The sequence below is a fragment of the Portunus trituberculatus genome, chromosome 38, assembly GCF_017591435.1.
Source record: "Portunus trituberculatus isolate SZX2019 chromosome 38, ASM1759143v1, whole genome shotgun sequence".
Lineage (NCBI taxonomy): Eukaryota > Metazoa > Arthropoda > Malacostraca > Decapoda > Portunidae > Portunus > Portunus trituberculatus.
Genome location: NC_059292.1, coordinates 7,585,976 through 7,590,401, shown reverse-complemented (window position 1 = coordinate 7,590,401; position 4,426 = coordinate 7,585,976). Strand labels below are relative to the sequence as shown.

At 39.4% G+C, this 4,426-nt stretch overlaps 1 protein-coding gene across 1 annotated transcript in view; it reads left to right on the top strand.

Moving 5' to 3' along the window:
• LOC123514661 (probable serine/threonine-protein kinase dyrk1) overlaps positions 1-4,158 on the top strand; it is a gene marked incomplete at its 5' end in the record, with an annotated part of 19,721 nt that extends 15,563 nt beyond the window's left edge. The window contains 1 exon segment of the mRNA XM_045272685.1: positions 4,101-4,158. Within this exon segment, the coding sequence (XP_045128620.1) occupies positions 4,101-4,158 (58 nt within the window).
• Positions 4,159-4,426: the final 268 nt, after the last annotated feature.

Below are 4,426 nucleotides of genomic sequence, written 5' to 3'. Positions count from 1 at the left end.
CTCTTCTGATCTCCTCATCCTTTATATTCGTCATTCTTTGTGGCTTTGAGAATCTTTGTATTCTTTCTTTTCCATTTTATTCTATTTTATTTCCTTTTTTTTTATATTCGTGTTTTCTTTCTGTTTTTCTCTTTTTTTTGTCAGAGTCATGTTTTGCTTTCCTGGTGATGATTTTCAAACATTCTAGTTTATCTACTTTCATACCATGATAAGGAGATCAACTGTACACCACAATTTGAGTGAAGCCTAAAAAAAGCAGGAAATAACCTTAAAACCTCATCATACCCTCCTCTTACTTACACTACTTTTCATTTTTTTCTTCTGTGTTTTAAACATTAATGTATTGCTTTCTAGGCCGGAGATGGGATGGAACTATCACTGGTAAATTCCTTTATAAAGTCTATGGGAAAAGAATTGTCATATTCGTGGCCTTAAGCTGTAATAGTGTAATTTCTTTTTTTTTTTTCTTTTTTCCTTTCTTTCGTACGTGGTTTCCTCCATTTTTTTTTTTTTATAAATCTAATTCACCTACCTTTTATCACTCATACATTCCATTTCCCTCTGTAATACATTTGCGTCTCTCTGATCAGTTGTCTTACTTTAGTGTTGCTTGCAAATTTGCTAATTTCGCAACATATCTCTGAATGCAAATCATTAATGTAGAATATTAATAACCCATTAACTGTACTTCATCCCGAAAACGCTCCAATAACACATATTACTATCTATTGTCCATCCCACGAGCTTGAACCTTCCAATAGCTCGCTTGTGATCTTCCGATGATTTTTGCTTTTAATATTAACTTCTATTGATATTCTGACAATATTCTGGAATGGTTATAGATAACAAAAGTCATAGTAAATCCGGGCCGTTGTGTTTTATTATACCTGCAAGTTGCTAATATCGAGACAAGTTTTATTTTCTCATTTCTCATTTTGACTCGCATTTACATCACAAACAAGCAAATAAATAAGCAGGACAAATAACATTAGTATGAAAAGAAAAAAAATACATTAGACCATGAATTTCACGCATATCTTATAAGATTTTTATTTATCACTTAGCTTTTCAAGAAGTCTGCTTTCAGCGGAAGGCTTCATTGCATCCTTCATGGAGTTTCTTTCCACATTCTGTACACTACATCGTGTTTTCTTCATGCATACAAATTATCTATTTTGAGAATAAGAGACCAGAAGACAATTGATTACATCGCTCCATTCTGTTTTTGCTGGTTGTGCTGAAGGCCCTCCATGCTTCATTCTCTCGTCTTGAACTCTCTTCATTGTTCTTGCATTTTCTCTCCTAAACGACGGTGTGATGAATTTTTGACGGGTGACGGTGTCATAATTTTTTTTAATTTTTCATAATCGATCAAGGACACAAGATTAGAATGTCAAGCGTCCCACATCCCAACGAACGTTCCGCCATGCTGGGTGGACGGGCGACGTAGCAGGTAATTGCCAGGATTTAATTACTATGTCATTGTCCTGCTTCAAAGGCTCTTGCTGTAAACTCGCTGTGGCAGCCATCCGGTTGCCTCACGCAGACTATAGCCACCTCGTAGGCCCCGTAGCGGATCGCGAGATATTTTCTGCATGATATAATTACCTTTATTTGTGTCTATATGTATGCAGCTATGGATTGTCATTTTAGCAACCACCATTAATTTCTTTCCTGGAAACTTTTTGGTATTTTCCCGTGTTTAATAACAACAGCAACAAAAACAAAATAAGTAAAAATGATAGTAGTATTCGAGTGACTGAAAATTTACAAATGAATAGGGAGGCGGTGGCGTAGCGTGAGGTGGTGAGCGTGGAATAGGGCAACGTCCACGCGTATGTTCGAATCCCACCACATACCACTTAGAAGCTATGCCATTTGTTGAGTGGTTTAAAGTGACCTACATGTCACCATGATACCCAGGTTCTATTTGGTTACACCAAAGATGCGCTTGGGTGGTGATATGGGCCCTAATATGGGTACCACAATAAATAAAATTGCCTGCGCCACTAATGGGAGGAAGCTTAACAACGCTTCCCACATATACTCTTCAAATATGCCTACAGGCACTATAGGCCATAACATGAAAAAAAATAAATAAATAATAAGATAAAAAATTAAGACATGATTGTACCTGTTATAATGAAAAGGATATTGGATACAATACTTATATGCGAGTACGCTGTAAAACGCATGCTGACTGAACGAGTGGGTGTGAAGATGGTTCGCTGGTTGGCTCAGTGATTCTGAGAGAGTATCTAATCGAAGGGTGATAAGTTTACGCCAGTGGACGTGTTACTCTATGGAGACGAGCGAGCAGTAAAATAGTACATAAAAATAATAACAACCAGGTAATAGATGTTTTAAGATGGTGAGCGGAAGGTAAGATGGAAGTGGAGGGAGCGATGGTCATTACAACCACCTCACACAAACAAAACCTTCCCAGCTCGGTTCTTACTCTCACTTCATCTTGTTCAATGCCCGGCGTCTCTATCCTAATATCACTCCATCACTCCTCTTGGACTGGATCACATCAATCTATCTTCCATACCACCAATCACGCTCTCTTCATTCCTTTGCCTCTCTTTCCTCCCTCCTTTCCTTCCTTCCTTCCTTTCTCCCTCCCTCCCTCCCTTCTTATTGCAGTACCTTCCTTCCTCCTGTGTTTTAGTAATATTGCATCACTTCCTTTCCCGCCTTCATCTCCTCCACTTTCTTTTCACTCTCATTTTTTTTCATTATTGTTTTCACATGATAATTCCCTCATCTTTTCCTTAATCTCATGTTTTTGTTGCTGGTTTCGGTTTTGTTATTGTTGTTGCTGCTATTGTTGTTATTCGTGTTCTTTTCTTCTTCCTCCTTCTTATTTCTTTCTTCTTATTCTTGTTCTTCTTTCTCTTCTCCTTTTTCTCGTCTTCCTCTTTCTTTCCGTTCGGTATTTAATCAAAGTTCATTCTCTTTTATGCCTTCCTATCTTTTCTGCCTACATTTAGCTATTCCTCCCTCCCCGAGCTCATCAATAGTCTGGTCTGTTGTAATTTGTGCCACTCTTCATCCAAAGCTGACTTGGAAAACGTAATTAGCAAGGCATAAATGGAAGGAAGGAGGCAAAGTAGTGGTGAGAGGTGCCAGAGGGAAAGGAGGGAGGAGAGAGGAAGGAAGAGGTGGAGATTAGAGCCTTTCATGTAACACCAAACAAGAAATAATGTGACTTGAGCTGGCGTGTTAGCCGTTTAGGCAACACATTTGAGAGAGAGAGAGAGAGAGAGAGAGAGAGAGAGAGAGAGAGAGAGAGAGAGAGAGAGAGAGAGAGAGAGAGAGATATCCATTCAATCCTCAGAGATTAAATGTGTAGTTTATTCCCAGAACTATGTTGAAAACACGAAACAAAAAGTTCTGTGGCCATTTTAGCATTATAGGTAATGTATCAGTCGTTGAAAATGCTTGAGGATCAGTTGAACTCTCTCTCTCTGGTGATAGTGATGGCTCTCAGCATTTAGAACAAGTGGTGCTTAGGGGTGTTGTGCAGTAATAACTCACAAACTATCGACTCGCGTATCAGTACACTTACAGATACTTACAGACACGTGTTACCTAGCGCCATCCACTTACAGTAGAATTCGTCGTGCTTGAGAATTATCTTTCCTTAATTAATTCCGTCCACTTTCCCTTGTTCGCTTTGTGTGAAAGTCACGTAGTAGATAGCCCGATAGTTATTCTTATTCATTGTAAAGTCAGAACAGTTTCAGACCAATGAGAACGCCCGTTATGATTTTGTGAAATATTGTTTCTTTCTGTATAAGTTAGCGCAAGTCAGAAAGACGAGTTCTTCCTTGTTCCACCCTCACCTTTTGTCTCTAAGCAGTGAGCATGTGCATGACTCAACTGAGACTGAGAGCACGTCGTGAATCGTGATGCTCTGACGCTCTCGCCTCAGTTACCACTTAGCACTTACTTGCTATTGCTTGACGGCTGACAGGCGACAGCATGCAGTAAAGGAAGGTATGAGCTATAATCAGAGAACTTAGTAACGTTATTATGTTTATTGTTTTGTTAGAGCGTTAGGTTCCTGCTTTTCACATGCTAAGTTATATTTCCAGAGCCAGTGGTCGTGATGGCACAAGTTTGATCCTGACCAACGGCAGTTTCTTGGTGTGATTGGTGGTTCTCTCTTCAACCACAGCTAACCACAAGCTCACATGTCTCCCTTAATGACCTCTTATGGAGTCGATAGGTATCAAGTCCAAGCCTTTCCTTTAACGCGGTGAGAGATCTCCGGGTGCTGTGTTGCTGTGTTGGCGGAGGAGCTTGCCATCTTGTGTAGTGGCTGGTGGGCCGTGCTGTGTTATACAGTAATGCTTAATGGTACTGACTGCCCTATTCTGTATAGGCATTAGAGTCAGAGAAATATATATATATATATATA